Raw genomic sequence first — 15,966 nt, forward strand, 5'->3', positions numbered from 1 at the left:
AGCTTATGTTGTAAAATCGGTCAGCATGTCATAAAGTGGTTTGTTGAGTCTTCTGACTCCTTTCTTCCTCTTGGCCCAAATCTAGTTTTTGTGGTTGACAAAGTTCAGCTTGAGTGCACTAATTTTACGTTTTGGTCCTCCCCTGAACAATAATAGCTTCGGCGGCGCTGGTAAAGTCACTCACCATGACTGAGTGACCGACGTTGATTTGGTACGGCTAAGGCGCAGGTCTGCAGTCCCGTCTCGCGGCACAAGACCCTGCTGATGAAACCGATTTTAGCATTTTCAGATGCCATGGTTTATAATACACGAACGGTATAAACAGAATTTATGCCTATCTTAAAGAACGCAAAATAAGCTAGAGCTTCCTCTACAGGATATTTGGGCAGGAAGCTTCCCCAGGCTTCCTGATGTTTGCCGTCATCGCTGCCACCTAATACTCACCTTACAGTTATGAGGCATCCCTAATATGCCCTCTCAGCAGGTTATATTAGCCCTCAGATGGATATATAGTTATGTTTTCAGTAACCAACAGTTCAAAGTATACTTAAAATTTGCTTTCCGGTCCAAGACATGATATGGGGTTGGCCAATGTTCCCAATCCAACGTCATAGCTTATGCTGTCGTGCTATTAAGCGACAAGTCTTTTTACTCCGTGTAACTCTTGATTCACGAAGACATGGCAATATGGTTGTAACGTCGAGACCTAGCAATCTTCTAAGAAGGAAGACCTGTGCTTTTAAGCGCTTTGCAAATTGCTTTCCGCAGAAATCGCTGTTAAGGTTCCATCATCGCAACTACTGTTTCTGGGATGACCATCAAACGTTAAAAAGTATAGAGCTCGAAAAGAAGTGTAGCCAGAGTACACGGCGTCTCTTGTATTCTATTTCTGATGTAGAATGACTTTGAGCACCACCTATTCTTGAATACTTGTCGTCTGCCGCCTCGGACTTAGGCTGGTGGTGACCAGAGGATCTCAAGGACTATCTTCAGGGTCTCCAATGCGATAGCTCATCTAGATGATAGCAACAGAGTCTTCTGGTTTCGCCATTACTCAGTTCGCTTAGCTTGACGTTGATCTCCATTCCGTGTACTTTGACATCTATATCCTATAGTCGCTGCTGTAAATTGGTCTTCGAGCCGTTCAAGCAAAGTGAAACAAAAAATATAGATTCAAAGCCTTCATAAGAGGAGAGTTATATTACCTTTTACTTCACCTACATTAATGAGAAGGGGGGAATGTCTGAAGCCTCCCCAGTTTGAACAAAGACGAACCTGCATTCACTCAAGATGGCAGGCAGTGACAAAGGCGCAGGTCCCGAATGTGGAGAATGCGTCGCGAGAGACAAGGCCCGCGTGAGCTCTGCGATATGAAGGCTGTTTGTAAGAGTCTCCTGAGCTGGCTGGTCATTCACGGGAGTATTCTGCCTGTTGTACAATATCACATCGAGGACTATCATGTTAGCGCGAATAATCACTTGGACATAAGCTTGATGATTTTTTATGAGTTATGATGAGAATTGGTAGACTTTGATGAGTGTTACAAAATTTAGCTAAGGCATGCGCTTATCGACAAAACCATTGATATGTTTAGGTACCAAAATTTATGCTTTTTAATAAAAGCAATAGTGCAGAAGAACACCATTACGACACAGAAGCAGAATGTCAGGGACCTCTGAGACAGATTCGTGACATCTGCCTTGAAAGCAGACAGACTAGGCTTGAACTTTCAATGTAATCTGGGGTATTCCCTGATCTCCCGAGCTCACAACCTCTGTCCTTCTGACTCAAGTAATGTCTCAATGATATTCTGAGTAGCTGAATCGCTGCATTAACAGCTCCCTGTTTTTTCGTTCGACTATCGGCTGTCAGCGTATGATGTTCGTGAACAGAAAAGTGGCATATAGCGTTCTCAACAAATTGCTTCTCCTGCAGCTTTTGGGGCGTCTTGGTCTTTGTCTTCGAGAAACACAGTCTCAGCCGCGCCATATGGCGAATACTGGCTGATGGCGAGTTAATTGCACACTGAGGTGAGCTTGAGAAAGAGGTTTCAAAAGGTCTTAACCTGTAGCAGCAGCAGCAAGGTGATCTTAAGATGGGGCGGTCGCGCTAAGATAAGCCGCTCATCGAGGCCGTAGTTTATCCGCTCAGGCATCAAACCACTGGAGCCGCCACTGTCAGCAGCAATCACGTGTTGGCGCGTGTGTCTCGTGCGACGTCGCCTTGGTTGCCCGGCCAATTGAGACCCCGCTACACAAGTGATTTTCGTAAAGTGGGTTCAGCCAAATCGCGTTGTGCTTACTCCGTACCCTCCTCCCCGCCTCTTTCGACACAACCGCAACCGCAACCGCAACCACAAGACACCAAGGTAAACCGGTGACCTCAAGCAATCTCCTGACCCTGCTAATCTTCTGTTCGATACGTGCAGACCTTCTCAATCATGGCTGCCTCCGTCCAGCGCCCGCCTTCACCTCCTACCGAGGAGTTCGACAAAGACACCGTGGCACTTCACCTTCGCGGCCTGGCGCACCAAGCCACCCTCTTCCGAACCCAATCTCTGAACCAAACCACCCTCGATCAGATCCTTGCCGCGGTCCAAGCTACCAACACACGCATGGATGCAGTGGAGACTCGCATGGGTGAAATGGAAACTCGTCTCAAAGAACGGATGGATGGCATCAAGACTCATACTGACGAACGCATCACCACCCTGGAGACTGGAATGAACAAACGATTCGACAAGATCGATAGCTTTGCTCAGAACAGCAAGGCCCGCGCCAAGAACGCTCGCTCCCGCGAAGTCGGCGTCCCCTACACTCCTCTCGTCAAGGAAGATGGCTCTGCTATCCGAAACTTCCCTCTCACTTTTGACGAAGTCAATACACTGGCCGGTATGCATCTTCTCATCGCTAAGCTTTCTTTTCTAACATCTTGTGCAGAACCACGTCTCTCAACCCTCCTCCGTGCCGTCGGAGTCGAGCTCGAAGATGACTGGACTGTCGAGCAGAAGCGAAATGCCTTCTTCAGCGCCATCGGCGTCATGAACTTGCCTACCTTCCACTAATTCACTGTTGCTGGATGGTCTGCATTTCTCGGAGTTTTTGGAGTCATTGGACAACACCAAATCACATTGCATGGAACGCACGATACCAATTTGGATGTTTATCGGTTTTGATAGACTCAGGAATAATGAAACACAAATATACGTGTCGAGATGAACATAAGTGTCCTTTGCAGCGTAGTTACGATGAATACCCAAGTTGCCAGTACACTCTCAATCAACGCCTTACAAGTTCCCGTCAATCGCAATGAGGTGGGCATAAGTCAACAGTGATTAAGCTAGAGATGCCTGTAGTTGTTCCATCTCTCAATGCCCTGCATTGCTCGCAACGAGGGCCTCGAATGAAGGCGACTTTTGAGGCGCTTGGGGGATTCATCCTGGTAGCGACAGTGTTGTCTCAGAAGAAACGGCTTTTCGAATTGATCCCGAGCGTCTCGGGTTCCAAATGACATCATCGGAAATCGTCAGTCAGTAGTACAGGCCTGCTGAGGAAGCGCATATGTGTCGTCAGTAGCTCTTCGTTACTGAGACTGTCGGTATGATGTCGCGCCAGCATTAATGGTCAAGATCGGATTTGAAGGATTGGTCGCCAGGCAGGTTTTCTGCATTTTGAGAACGCTTATTAATGCCAGCGCGTTCTATACTTATATTTTAAGTTAGTGGCAAATAAATTATACTTTATATAGTTAAGGTTATAAATACGCTATTTATAATATATAAGTTATAATAAACAATTAATAATATATAATATAAATATAATGTGGTTAATAAGTAAGTAGGTTATCTAAGTAAGTAGGTTAAAAATCCCTTACCCTATAACATTTCTATTTAATTAGATAATTATTAATAACTCAATATATTACAGCCTTTAAATAAAGCTAGAATACTTCTTACCCTTTAGGCCCTTTAAAATAACCTAAAACTAAGTTTATAATAGGCTATAATTAACTATAAGGTGCCCTTTAAGACCTTATATTGCTGCTATTATGGCATTTAGTTATAATATAATTCTATCCTAAAATCGTGAAGACTATTTAATCTAGAGGAGTAGATAATAGTCTAATTTATTTTTAATTTAGATTTATAAGGATTTCCCTTATAATTGCATTTTATAGAAGAAATAGCTAATTCCCTGCTAGTTAATTGCAATATATTACTTATTAATAAGTGCTAGGCTTATAACTTTATAAAGTAATAATTAAAGCTAAAGATATATTTATTTTAGAGATATAACTATTAAAGAGCTAAATATAAAGATCTAACTATTATTTACAGCTAGTTTAGGCTTATATAGAATATAATTATAAAGTATAATATTTAATTAGATAATATCTAGAACTTTAATAAGACTGGCTTTATAATAGGCCTTATTATAGCCAGAATAGCTATTATAGGTTTAGAAATATAAAAAAGGCTAAAATTAATATAGCCTAAAAACCAGAAATAGATTACTATAATCTAGGCAATTAATATAAAAGGTTAATTAATTATGCCATTTATCGTTAATATAGGCTAATATTACCTTACTAATTAGTATTAAAAATATAACCTTTTAGGCAATTAAATTATTATAATAAGCTAAAATAGGTAGATAAATAATAAGCTAGATTTTAAGTAGCTAAAGTATTTTAATTAGTCTATAACTAACTAATTAACTAGTCCTTATTATCTCTTAATCCTTAATAGTTATAAAAGCTACTATTTAGCCAATTTTAAGAGATATTATAAAGAGAATAAAATTATTATACTTTATATACCTATTTATATATCTTATTTACTTTAGCCTCTTAATATTAGGTACTTTAGGCCGCTAAAAAAGGCTTATAGCTAAGAAATAAAGCATTTAATTAAATACTCTATAACTTACATTTCTAAGATTAAGTTCTTTTCTGCCTTTTATACTGCATTTAAAGCTACCTTTATAGAAAGTAATATCTAGAGGGGTTTTAAAGGAGCTAGACTTACTCCTCTTAACCTAAAAACTGTAATCTTAAAGCTTAATATATAGCTATAGACCCTAATACCTCTTAAAAAGGCCACTTAACTATTAATACTATAGGCTTTAAAGACCCTAAAGATAGTAATAAAGGCCTAATCTTAATCTAAATACCTTAAAAGGTAAATTAAAAGGCATTATAATAGTTCCCTAAAGTCTATTATTAAAGCTTTAAAGTTAGCTACTAAAGCAATAAAGGTAATTATATATAAGGTTATCTTATTAAGGGCTAAGCTTTATAATCTTTAAGATATAAATAAGATACTAAGCCGGCACTATAAGGCAAAAAAGACTAAATTATAGAAAGGGAGGACTATAACTATATAGAAAGTATTATAAATAATTAATTAAATAGATATTAATATGCAAATAGTAGCTAAATTATTAAGAAGTGGTAATCAAGGAAGGTTAGAGCAATTAGGCAGTTAGCACTATAGTATATACAGTAAAGGCAGTTATAATATAAGGACTTATTAGATAGCTCTTAAGTTATCTAGGGAAGAATTTAGTAAGTAAAAGCCAGACTTTTTAAACTGCAGTTTAAGCTTTTTAAGCTATAGGTTAAAAAGGTTAAGGAAAGTAACCCACTTACTTAAATAACCCACTCACTTATTAACTATATTATTGTATTTAAATAGCTTATATTAATAAATTAAGTAACAGTTTAAAAAAATATTTAAAATATTAATATTTTATATAAATATTACTAAATTAAAGATATAAGGCCCTTTATTTATTAAGTATTAATTAAGTAATATATATAAGAAGTAGGGTTTTATTAATAGTAATTAATAAATTTACTATTAAGGTAAGATATTAATTTAAAAAGATTATAATAAGCACTATAGGTTAAGTATATAAGGAATTTTAGACACTCTATTTAAGTATCTCGTCTCTAAAGTGAATGACATTATTACTTATAGGTTTTATCTTTATATCTCAGATTCTGACCTGGACCACCTGGCCACCAGATACATTATCGTTGTTCATTCCAGCTGTGACAACAAAAACACTCTTGCCATCTCTGCTTAGGGTCACACTAGTAGGTCCAGCAAGAAGCCCCTCGGAGAGGACTGTAGCTTCGCCGTCAAGTGTGATCTTAATCAGCTTGTCTTGCCAAATGCCAACAAATACATTACCATTCCGATCAATAGTAAAGTCATCGGGTATGGATGGAGATCCCTTCTCAACCCTGTAGATAATCTCAACGTCTCCGACCTTTTTTCCAAGCTTATCAATCTTCATTCGGCCAAAGGTCCGGCGATCAGTATTAGTGAAATACAGGTAGTTTTTATAGATCTTAATGCCGTTGACTCCAAGACCATAGGGGCCATCGACACCGGGAGTAAACTCCTTATCCTGAATAGCCACTGTGATTTTGCCAGTAGTTGTATCTATGCGCAAAATCTCTCCTCGTACAGAGTCAGCACCAAGGATGATATGCTTGTAATAGGGAAGTGCCACGATGCCATTAACAGGGCCATATTTGGACTCCTCAAAAACGGTATCAACAGACAGCTGGCCATAGTTGAACTTGAGTAGCGAAAGCTTCATGCTGTTGTTTTGGAATTGTTGTCCGGTGTCATTGCCTGCAGCCAGAGCAAAGACATCGTCGCCGATCTCGGTAATGCCAAATAGACTATTGACGCCCTCAATCTGAGCAATCATCTCCAGTTTAGGAGGGCTTTTATATGGATTAACTGAGTAGAGTTTGCCTTCCCCCATTGTGCTAAGTAACAGGTCACCATTGGATCGAGAAGCAACATTCTCTATCCGGACGCCGGGAATCTCGACAATTTCCCGGACCTTTGGCTGGGAAGGAAAACATGAAGAAAGGGTGCCCGCAAGGAGGAGAGCAGGGAGAATGGATGCAGGTGCGTAGTGCATGGTGCTGGATGGAAGCTGAAGAAAGATCGAGTTGCGGTGATATCCAAAACACGACTTTTAGATACAAACAAGCGACCCTCATTATATCATAGACGGCACAAAGTTGACATATGGTTTCTAGGGTGCTTTGATTTATCAGCGGATTACTAATGCTGTGAACCTGCTATTATCCCGGACGCTGACATGCATATTCCATGCTCCACGGAGCCCGAGATGGATCCCCATCCCTGCCGGAATACCCTTATCAAAGTTCAGATATACCAGTCTCCTCTCATACTAGAGCCTGGCTGGAAAGGGGCTGGTGGCTAATGCTGGTATCCGCCAACTGCAACTTCGCGGCGATCTTACTCCACTGGATCGCATGACCTTACCTGCGATGGTGATGCCAATCCCTATGAATCCAGAGTCCCATCCCAGCTCATACCCTTGTGCTTCCTAGCCAAAATTCGCGGACCCTCTGCTGCAAAGCTACATTCCTACGATATTAACGTGCGCTATGAATTGTTGTTGATCGGCTCCTCTGTCTTAAATATTTAAGTATCCTGCTCGAGAATTGTCAATGCCGATGGAAGCACCCTTTTATTTTTCTGGCTTGCTATTAAATTCATCTCCCGCAGCATAGTTAACTCAACAGGGTGAACTTATAACGCCCGCTACGGAGGACAAAAGGTGTTCATAAAGACTCCGAGATCCCATTTGCCCCGGATGGGACTTCACCACTAATTAACACAAACGTTGAAAGGGTCAAAGGAACCTTTGGTCGTTTCAATGGCCTCAAATGCGTTCGAAAAACAATCATTAATAAACAGGAGGCTGGGCCCTCACAATTTGCAAAAAAACGCAAATTCGCGCAAGAAGCAAAAATCCTCTATTTTGCCAAATATCACCATATAGTCAAGCTGGCTCACACCTGTTTCGTGGAGGAAAAAATTAATTGGACTTTTTTTTTCTGTCGTGATGGAGCGTGCCGACGCCAATTTGGATGACTTTCTCAAGCCTGGAGCCACTCAAGACCCCAGTGGTTTGGCTGCCTTATTAATGTGATATGCCACATACACGGCTCTGGTATTCGTCACCGAGATATCAAGCCCTCGAATATTTTGCTAGAAGGCGACAAGGTCCTTCTTGCTGACTTTGGTCTTTCTCTCATGGGGTTAGGTAAGACTATACCAACCACTTATCAAAACCGTCGCCCTCCAAGAACGAAGGAATACTGTGCTCCGGAGGTCGAGAATGGGAGTACGCGTGGCCGATCTGCAGACATCTTCTCTCTAGGAGCTGTCTTTCTTGAAATGCCTTTATCTCAAGCTCAGCCCGCAAGCATGAAAAAGCTCCAGGTGACCTTGAAGTCATCGTCTGAGGAGGAGGGATCATCATACGCTAAGCATATTGATGAAGTCCACAATTGGATGATGGAGAGCCTTCATTTGACAGGTTGGCAGAACGATATTGTGTCGCTCTGTCAACGAATGCTTGATCCAGACCGAGCCAGGCGTCCTAAAGCTGGGCATATCTCTTCAGAATTATCGAATCTCCTGGTTTCGGACAAGCCTGTTCATTGCACGTGCACCGCAGACTCGGTTCTCACTGAAGACGATAAGTTAGTTGAAGCTTGCAAAGCGCGTTCTGAGGACGAGGTTAAACACGCACTTAAGCAAGGAGCCGACCCGAACACCTTGAAAGGAATCCATTACGCAGCGGAGAATGGTTCTGTGAATATTGTGGGCTTGCTTCTGGAACATGGGGTAGATGTCGACACTCCGAATCCGACTGGCCAAACGGCATTGCAATGTGCTGCCCGAAACGGGTCCGAGGACGTGGTCAAGTTTCTACTGCAGAAGGGAGCTGATGTCAACGCTAGAGATGAGAATGATCACACTGCACTTCATGGAGCAGCGGGACAAGATAACAGCGATATAGTTAAGATGCTACTCGACGCTGGGGCCGATCCTGATGCTGAAGACCTCGATGGAAACGTTGCAATAGAGTTTGCAGAGAGAAGAAAGCTGGAGGAAATAATTGATATACTAGAAAATCATCAGATAGACGACGCATGAAATTTAGACGCATATGTTGTGTTGCATCTCTACAAATACGACAACGGTTTTCAACTCTTGCCAAGTAACAGAACTTTGGGCCATGCGTGCAATCGTATAGTATCATACAAACGAACCACAAATCTTTGTATTCAAGCCGATCAGATCATAATACTCTTAAGTTCCTCAACTACTAGATCAGTGAAAGTGTTCTGAAGCTGGAGGTCATACTCTAAGCCCTTAGACTTGTCAAAGTTTTCCTCCACTCCCAAGCCCAATTCTCCATGAGCTACCAGACAGCGGCGTGTCGCATTCCAATACTTGTCCCCAACTATATCTCGTAGCTCCAGTAGAGGATTCGATTTCTTGAACGGTGGCCGAGAATCCTCTCCTAAGAGCCAGCCACGTACTTTGACGTCTTGAGCGGAGGGGATGGGCCATTTCTTCAAGCACATCATCTCGTTTAAGGGCTTCCAATGAGCAATTTCGAGCAGGACGAGACCTAGGCTATATATATCATATGTCTTTCGAGAGTTCGTGGTTTTTGGCACCTCATTCTGGATTTGCGGCCAGCGGTAGATGTCCCACTTAGGTTCGAGGCTGCGTGTTGTTGTTTTGTTGCTTTGTGGGCGCGAATATTCAAATCCCGACAAGATAGGAGATTCAGCATCGAACTGCTCTTCTTCAAAGGAGAAGCTGACGTTACCACTATGGATACTCTTGTGTAACCAGTTTGTTGTGTGCATGTACGAGAGTGAAGACGCGAGTTTCCAGGCAAGGGAGATTCGCTGAGTAAGGACCGGTTTGTATTGGCACTGGCCCAACATACTGTGAAGGGACCGTAGTGTCGTGTTTGCACTGGTCCCGTGGGCCATCTTGAATATCCAACCAATGCGATGGTTAGTCTCACTTTCGTCAACGTATCCAACACAGAGTGGTGAGTAGAGGTGGCGCGGCTTGTCCATATGCAGCATCTGTGCAAGAGTCATGGTTCTTAACTTAGATTCCAGGCGAATTGTCTCATCTTGGTTGTCAAACATCTTCCACTCTATCCAAATCTGCACGGCTGTTCCATTTTGTTGCAGAACCCCTCGCGGCCTCAACGGTACTGTAGCCTCTTTCATATCCTAATCCTTCGAATACGTCAGAAGTTGACTCGCAGTCAAATTATCGTATCGCTGTACATCAATCAGGTCTTTAATCTCCCGCTCGATATCCAAGTATCCTCCACTGTGGGCCCTGGTAACAAGCTGGTTGGAAATACTGTTGATTTCTTTTAAGCGCAAGATATCTCGAAGCATCTCGGTGTTATCATTGCGTTCTTCCCAGTCGGTGTTCCTCTTCTTGATATTCAGTAACTCAGTAACTGCCTCCAGCAAAGTTTTCAACTCGTTGATGCTGTTTCTTGCTACTACCATCTCGCGATAAGTCTTGGCTGTTATTTCCTGTATGCGGCTTTGCCGATGGTCAACAGTGAGCTCATGCATTCGATTGGTGAGAAAGTGTAGATCTTCGAGTAGTCCTTTGAAAGCGGCTTTATCCATCATCACCCAACGGACGCGGAGAGGATTTGTGACGATTTCTTTTGCGTTCTCGACCTTCCGTGACATCCACTTCCTGATATGAGTAACTCCTTTTGCTTGTTGACGTGTACTCTTATTCTTCTCGTAAGCAGTGGCCAAGCTCGAAACCTGCTTGACTATATCCATACTCGACTCATCCTTATCTCCAACCACTTGGCTGTATTCTTGAGTCTGTGTCAACTCACTTTCCCAACGGGCATTCATATCCCGAAATTCTCCGAGAAGCCACCCTATACGTGAGATAATACCGCAGAGCTCTATTGCATTCGTCCCCAGATTAGTGGCCACGTGCGAAGCTTGGGGTACATCGATCAAACCAATCGCGTCGCCCCAGGCCAGCAGGCGGTTGTATTCAATCATTAGCTGTAAGCGATATTGTTCATATTCCTTAGGCATGTCAACTATAGCAGAAAAGAACTTGAAGACTTCATACCTGTCAGTGGCTGGAAGCATAACGATAGCAACAAACTCAAAACTTACGTTTCACGGAATTATCGAATAGATCGAATGCCAAGGATGTGATACCAACCGCGAGCCCCGCTGGATCCATTTTGGAAGATAAAACTACCTCGCACAATGTGAATTGGTTACCGTGTATTGAAGTAGAAGCAAGATGTAACGGCATTTCTTGACGGTGCAAAGACAACTAGGCGGTAATCTGATCTCGGATGTGATCTCCATCGACACGTTTGTGATACCCACTTATCACATTGCATGCATAATATGGATACAAATGTGCCTGTTGGCGAATCTTTTGTGGATTCATGCTATATCAATAGTAAATTCGGGCATACTTGCATTTTTGCTAGACGAAATTGGAAATCCCTCACAACCACTTCGTATAAGTTGTCACAAGGCTCCAATAAGATTGGCTCGATCTCGCCAGGAATGAGCGATCCCGATCCGCCCCCGGCGCCAGAGCCTCTAGCCCAAGCCATTTTTGCTTTTTGGCTTTTGGCTTGCTGCTGGCGCTTAAGAATGAACCGTTCACTGGAGGACGTGTTACATCAATTATCTTCAGTAGTCATAATGATAACAAGCAGACAAATATACGTGGTCGGCGTTGGTTGGTTCAACCTAACTAGACAATAGGAGGTTTTACCAAGGCACACAAGGGTCACTGTTGACACCGGCGCCGTTCTTGATAGCCATTACGACATACTTCGATTGGCCATTGTAATCCACGCGTTCCATACATGCACTGTCTCCCCCCTCTTTGGTTTTCATCAAGACCTGCCGTTGAGGATGGCTACAAAAACTTTCTGGGGCCCTTGTCTCGGCATTATGACCTACATACTCAAGAACCTTTAAAAGATACATTTTCCCAAAGCTAGAATCTCGACACATGCTATCTAAATGACAGTTTGCTGCAGGTGGGTATTAGGCTATTGAATACGCATCAGGTGACATGGAATCTCACCACGGGTGTGGGGTGGGACAAGACGCTAAATTTCTTATATTGTGTCCATCTTAGAAACCTGCAGATTGTACTCTGCATATTCCTTTAGCCGATTAATAGATAAGTCCTTATCAGGTTTGCCAGCCCATCATGGTTAGTGACAAGTGTTACCTCACCATAAGATAGTCAGTTTGCCAAGGGTATGTCGGCAGTAGCATTACTTTCACAAGGTGCTGGTTAAAGGACAGAAAACGAAGTATTGATGCAACGTACGAGATCTCACTGTGAATTTAGTTTCATAAAGATTTACTATGTTTTGCCGATGATTATGATCTTGTTGGCTGAAAAAGTAACTTGGGAAAAAATTTGTTATAATTAGTACCTAAAGTGACAATGACCTTAGGTTTTAAAAACAGAAAGCAGAGAAAAGAAGAAAAGAGGTGAGGCGAAGGGCATGAGCGTAGGGTGGTGTAAAAGTCTATAGGATAAATAAAGAAATTGCCTCGCCAAGAACAAGACTCTTGACCGGCTCCAATTTCAACACGTAGATTGGGGCCGATGCTAGGTTTCCGATGAAACCGATCCATTCTGTAGTTGAACCTCAAACGCATCGAGATGATCTCCTTCCACCACATGATGGCAAAAACGCATTGGCTTGGGACGTCGGCTTCAGGTCGTTCTTTGAGCACATCCCTCAGGCGATTAAGAATCTCATCTGCTTCGGCCCGGTAGTCATCCGCGGCTTTGTCCTTGTTCGATTGGGGAAGGTTTTCGGCGGACGGCATGGCGCACCATCCAGCGGTGAGACCATCCACGTTTCTCTGACCTTGAACGTGGTTTTCTGCTTCCGTCAGTACATATCGTATGCCAGGTTCAGGATGTGCGTACTGCCAAGAGCCGAGAGCAATGGTGTTAGTAGGCAGCGTAGGATGTATCTGCTTGTTGAGTAGTTGCATGCGATGAGTGTAGGGGGAAGAAGCTAAAAATAATAACAGTTTTGGGAGGCGAAAGAGAAAGTTGCAAGACAAGGCCCATCATTTGGACAATTCTTTTGACAAAGCTAACAATTAATAATCAGGAATAAAACGTTAGCATCGGTAAAAGCAATCACGATTTGTCGCTATCACACCTGTGAGGTCTTATTGTGAGGTCTTATCGGGGTTATCGGCCGCGCGGAGCCGGATAGAGCCACCAGAGATAGTGATCAGATCATCAGATCTAGATGCTGAGATCTTGGATACAGACAGGCATCATGAATGGTCTGCGGTCCCACCGCCCAAATCGGTGTAGCTTTAATATGATAATGGCTGGGACTAGAATTAATTCAAAAAGTGGTTGAAGTTTTATAGAACCTCTTAAGGGGATTTAAGAAAATTGACTCCAGAGGGAGGGATTGACAGTAACGCGTTATTGGGAATGCCTAGTAGCCTGTTTTGAAAATGGAACGCTATTCCAATTTAAGCAAATACAATACAGCCAACAGAAATGAGGCCAACCAAGATTACTTAAATTAGCGGCGATCCCGCTGGCTCGAGCTGACCGACCAGTTGGACGTCTCTGCCCCTCTTTCTACCCCTCTTTATCCAAACACTTCTAAAAGCAAATCTTCAAAATAAACGCCAGTTAGTCGCCATGAGTCTACTCTGCGAATATTGCAGCAAGGTGCCACTAAGCCTCCAGGAGATCAATTCCCGGAAACACGAACGTTTCAAACTAGGACCTTGGCCCCGCATCTTTACCAGCCCTTGTCCTCTGTGCCAACTGATACAGAGTGCTTACCTCCAGGAACGCCGGATAAACTCTTTCAGGGACGACTTACCTAGTTCAGATGCGACATTGAGCTGGATAGGTTATGGACCGGGCAGGCGCCCGGCTTATATTGTCAGCGATATCTTTCGCCCTTTTATTTCTTTTGCTGCAAAAACTTCCCCTCACACAATATCAACTATTCCGTCTGATCAAGACATGTACTACCTTTGTTCCCTCCTGGAGACAGAAATAGATGTGTGGAGAGTCTTTCAGTGGCTTTCTGAATGTACAAAAACACATGGAGGCGAGTGTTCCTTGGAATATGCCACTTTTAGCTCGGCATTTCCAGGGCTACATGTCCTGCGCCTGCTCGATGTCCAACAAAACTGTTTAGTCGAAGTCCAAAATGTCGTTCCCTATCTAGCTTTAAGCTATATTTGGGGTGCCGTTCGAAACATTAGGCTGACTCAAGTGAATTTGAACCGTCTTTTGATTCCTGGTTCTATCAAAGGCTTAAATGGACTTCCCAGGACTGTCCGCGACGCCATAGAACTGACCAGGAAGCTGGGGGTACAGTATCTATGGATAGACGCCTTATGCTTGATCCAGAACGATATGGAAGACCTTGAGAGAGGTATCAATGTTATGGACCTGATCTACGAACGTTCCCTGTTGACTATTATTGCTGCTTCTGGGAACGACGCCGATGCAGGCCTTCCAGGAGTTCGAGCACGAAGTCGGCAGGCTTTAAAGCAAACTGTTGAGGTTAAGCCCGGAATAAGTCTTGGTTTATATATGGATCTGTCTACCTTGCTTAAAGCATCATCATACAGCTCAAGAGGATGGACGTAGGTGCCCTTATGCTCATTCCCCAGCACTCGACTTACATCATACTATAGATTCCAAGAACAGATTCTGAGTCGGCGGGCTCTGTACTTTCTAGACAATAAAGTGTTCTTTCAATGCAGAAACATGACGTGTTCAGAAGCCGTCATTGACCAGTCCGAACAGCAAAGACCAAAGACTGGGCAAACATACAACGCAATTCATATGGAAGATCCAGTATATGATTATGCCAATATAATAGAGAACTATACGACTCGAGCTCTCACAAATCCGAACGACGCGTTAAGGGCTATGGCAGGTATTATACGCCGTTTCTCAGCCAAGATGAATTATCGATTTATCGAAGGACTTCCTACTCAAGTTCTGGATGCATTTATTGTATTCCAAAGTCGAGGATCCTGCCTTCATCGCCGCCCTGGTTTTCCGAGTTATTCTTGGTGCCGCTGGCAGGGGCACATCAGTATCGAAACACCAACTAAAGACGAATGGTTTTCAATATGCACGTGGATTGTTTGGTATAAGCGAACTCCGTCAGGAGTTATAAGCCTGATTCGGGATCCTACTGCAAACAGCCAGACGTCTGCCGATGATGCGCCTTATATCGGCTGCCGACAGAGACCAAGATTTGATACCTTAGTTCTCTCGGGTTTCCCCACAACACACACAACACCCACCGAAATACCTCCCCTCCCTTCGCTTCTACCACCATACCCTCTCTTGCAGTTTTGGACGCTATCACTACGCTTGAAACTCATAAACCTCAATGTTTTCACTGGACAGTGCCATATCCAGTGCGAGTCTGGCACTGATTGTGGTGTATTATTTCTTGATGGGTTTGAAGATTTCACAGTGTTCTTTTCATCCGACGTAGTTGATGTGATTGTACTTTCGGAACACGTGGACATGGATGGCTATTGCTATAATGTAATGCTGCTTGAGTATAGTGACGGGCTTGCAGAGCGACGTGGTGTGGGACATATCTATCAAGAATGCATTAATAATTCATTCAAGCCGGAGCCTATCTGGAAAGAAATTATCTTAGCTTAAAAGAATTTGAAAAATATTAGTTGTGTTGGGCAACTTGTATACTGCCCGGATTGACTTTGATAAGAGTGTTATTTTGAGTTGATAGACCCCACAGCTGATGGCTCACACGCAGCATTGAGAATTGGCTGTAGGATGCAAATATTAACGGGTTGGCGGCTTTTCTTTTCACTGAAAAGACTAAGCCTTTATATTGTCTTTGATACGCTCGGGATCGCCGATCGTGGCTGATCAATTTCGTTGGATTTCTACCGTAACCCGAAAAACTCCAGCGTAAGAGCTCGTCTGGAACACCTATTTTAGTGACCGTTTAAGAGTAGAACAATAATATTTGACTGCATTTAAAGAAACTAGTATCTGTAGAA

General features: G+C 42.9%; 5 protein-coding genes; 3 read left to right on the forward strand and 2 right to left on the reverse strand.

The window, feature by feature from the left end:
* Nucleotides 1–2,440: 2,440 nt before the first annotated feature.
* FFUJ_14251 (uncharacterized protein) lies at nucleotides 2,441–3,064 on the forward strand (the record flags this gene model as incomplete). XM_023571099.1 has 2 exons in its annotated part: nucleotides 2,441–2,891; nucleotides 2,940–3,064. 2 exons carry the CDS (start codon nucleotides 2,441–2,443, stop codon nucleotides 3,062–3,064), a joined length of 576 nt encoding a protein of 191 aa, XP_023438164.1.
* Nucleotides 3,065–5,996: 2,932 nt separating this feature from the next.
* Nucleotides 5,997–6,944, reverse strand: FFUJ_14250 (uncharacterized protein; the record flags this gene model as incomplete). The annotated part of the gene is made up of 1 exon (XM_023571100.1): nucleotides 5,997–6,944. The coding sequence occupies one exon, from the start codon at nucleotides 6,942–6,944 to the stop codon at nucleotides 5,997–5,999; it is 948 nt and encodes a 315-aa protein (XP_023438165.1).
* A 1,322-nt stretch (nucleotides 6,945–8,266) lies between these two features.
* Nucleotides 8,267–9,001, forward strand: FFUJ_14249 (uncharacterized protein; the record flags this gene model as incomplete). The annotated part of the gene is made up of 1 exon (XM_023571101.1): nucleotides 8,267–9,001. One exon carries the CDS (start codon nucleotides 8,267–8,269, stop codon nucleotides 8,999–9,001), a length of 735 nt encoding a protein of 244 aa, XP_023438166.1.
* Nucleotides 9,002–9,141: 140 nt separating this feature from the next.
* FFUJ_14248 (uncharacterized protein) lies at nucleotides 9,142–11,113 on the reverse strand (the record flags this gene model as incomplete). XM_023571102.1 has 3 exons in its annotated part: nucleotides 9,142–10,107; nucleotides 10,165–10,988; nucleotides 11,044–11,113. 3 exons carry the CDS (start codon nucleotides 11,111–11,113, stop codon nucleotides 9,142–9,144), a joined length of 1,860 nt encoding a protein of 619 aa, XP_023438167.1.
* Nucleotides 11,114–13,594: 2,481 nt separating this feature from the next.
* On the forward strand, nucleotides 13,595–15,604 carry FFUJ_14417 (related to tol protein; the record flags this gene model as incomplete). XM_023571103.1 has 2 exons in its annotated part: nucleotides 13,595–14,559; nucleotides 14,611–15,604. The coding sequence occupies 2 exons, from the start codon at nucleotides 13,595–13,597 to the stop codon at nucleotides 15,602–15,604; spliced, it is 1,959 nt and encodes a 652-aa protein (XP_023438168.1).
* Between the last annotated feature and the right edge of the window lie 362 nt (nucleotides 15,605–15,966).

This window comes from Fusarium fujikuroi, chromosome FFUJ_chr12 (genome assembly GCF_900079805.1).
Source record: "Fusarium fujikuroi IMI 58289 draft genome, chromosome FFUJ_chr12".
NCBI lineage: Eukaryota > Fungi > Ascomycota > Sordariomycetes > Hypocreales > Nectriaceae > Fusarium > Fusarium fujikuroi.